This window comes from Etheostoma spectabile, chromosome 15 (assembly GCF_008692095.1).
Source record: "Etheostoma spectabile isolate EspeVRDwgs_2016 chromosome 15, UIUC_Espe_1.0, whole genome shotgun sequence".
NCBI lineage: Eukaryota > Metazoa > Chordata > Actinopteri > Perciformes > Percidae > Etheostoma > Etheostoma spectabile.
Window position 1 is genome coordinate 2,874,421 of NC_045747.1, and position 2,085 is coordinate 2,876,505.

At 42.0% G+C, this 2,085-nt stretch overlaps 1 protein-coding gene across 1 annotated transcript in view; it reads left to right on the forward strand.

Annotated features, from left to right (window-relative positions):
• card11 (caspase recruitment domain family, member 11) overlaps positions 1-2,085 on the forward strand; it is a 20,113-nt gene that overhangs the window by 11,707 nt on the left and 6,321 nt on the right. Inside the window, 7 exon segments of the mRNA XM_032538263.1 lie at positions 63-257; positions 392-547; positions 1,089-1,152; positions 1,246-1,436; positions 1,629-1,735; positions 1,886-1,926; positions 2,051-2,085. Coding sequence (XP_032394154.1) covers positions 63-257; positions 392-547; positions 1,089-1,152; positions 1,246-1,436; positions 1,629-1,735; positions 1,886-1,926; positions 2,051-2,085 — 789 coding nt within the window.

Genomic DNA, 2,085 nt, shown 5'->3' on the forward strand with positions numbered 1-2,085 from the left:
CACACACACACTTATGAATATGAATGTTGTTGTTGCTTACTTCCACTCCCACCCTGTCACAGGCGTTTCGAGCCAGAGACGAGGCCCAGCACCAATTCTCCCAGAGTCTCATTGACAAAGACAAATATCGCAAGCACATCAGAGAGCTGGAGGAGAGGAGCGACGAACTCCATATCGAGATGGTGCGGAAAGAAGCCAAGCTGGTCACCTTGGAGGCTCGGCTACGACGGCAGTCCAAGGACATTGCTTTGGATCAGGTTAGACACAGTAGAATAAATGAGTCTACAATTTGTGTGATAAATGCTCACTTTACATCTCTGGGACTTGCAATATTTCCAGTTTCTAATTTTTAAAACTTGCCAATAATTCCTGTTCCTCTCGGTTTTTCCAGAGTTTGCCGAGGGACCTGCCTCCGACCATCATCTCTCAAGCGGGGGACTTTAAACCCCTCCAGGGCCAATCAGAATGGTCCAGTGATGATTCGCCAGAGGAGAAGTTGTTATCTGACAAGCCTCGCCTCAAACGCAGACCCAACCTCAAGGCAGGGGTCAGTCTGCCACTAACACTTACTGACTTATTTATTTATTAAGCATTATAACAAAGGCCAGGGACAAATTAAATGTAAGACCCAATTAAGGACTAAAGTTGTTCTTACTTACCATTATACCACACATTAAACTAATTACTGTCTTACGCTCAAGTTTAAGAGAAACCTCTGAGAGCAACTCTCGAGTGATCATATAATAACTTATTCATGTGTATGAGCAGGAACCGCCAATTAAAGTAAAAGATTCACCATATTGTTAAGTCTTTTGAAAAACCCTTCCATATTACTTGGTGTTGTTTAATTGCCAAAACATATCAAGTTTTCTTTAAAATAAAATCATTATTATCTCCAGTAGAAATGACCATGTAAAATAAACAATGTCATATTATTTTTTTATTATATATACAGTACATGGCGATGAAAAAACAGTGAATAACAATGAAATGGAATTGCAAAGAAAACCTAAATGAAGCAGTCAAGACATTCAGCTGCTGGTAAACAGAAATATTTCTAACAGTAACTGTCATGTGTTGTGTTTTAGAACAGAGTCAAGTCTCCAGTCTGTTTACCCAAAGAAGTCAACCCGGAGGCCGCTCAATCTGCAGGTAACACCTGATCATAATTAATTCATATCCCACCAGTGACATTTCCCTGGTGTACGTTTATCCACATTTGTCTCCAACTTTTAACTCTCTCAGTCAACGGAGGAGATTTTCTGGACATCCAGATGCGAACCTCGAACGGCAACAGCATCTCCCTCCCTCCCTCCCCGAGCATCCTGATGTCCCCCACGTATGCACCCTTCTCAGCTCTCTCCATCTCCTCCTCCTCCTCCTGCCCCAACCCACTAACCTTCAGTCCGGTGGAACAGTCCAACAGGCCAAATATGGTGAGGTCTACTCTCTTAAAGCATTGCCGCGGTTCATTGTCATTTTCACACAAAGAAATGATGCAGTATCATGTTTGCTTAAAAATTAATATCTGATGCGTTTTCTCTGTATAACCCAACAAGATTTCATTGAACAGTTCTATTTTCGACCTGACTTGAAACGTCTGCGTTGTCCACTTGTAACATCTACAGCTGCGTTACCGTAACGACAGCATCCTGTCCACACTGCCTGAGCCACCAGAGAAAGCATCCCTTTACCGTAGAGAGAGGGAGAAGGAACATGACTTCCACCCTCGCAGGTAATTACAGCACCATACCACAACATACATGGCAGTAAATCTATACTAATAAGATGTAGATGGTTATGTGCCAAACTTATGAATCTGGGCTGGTTTGAATACAATTGTCTGTAATGAATGGCTTCAACATAGATGCTTGGTCTCTTATAGCCTCTCGGACTATGATAGTGACAACATGGAAATGGAGTTGGGTAAGAAATGCTTTAACACGTTGCCCAAAATAGACCTAATAATCTTATTGAATTGAATTACTATAATGTTCTGTCTACCGTTTATTAAATAACCTCTCTTTCTGTCCATCTGTCCCTTACTTAGAGGACGAACCGTACGGTCCACCTTCTGTCCACTCC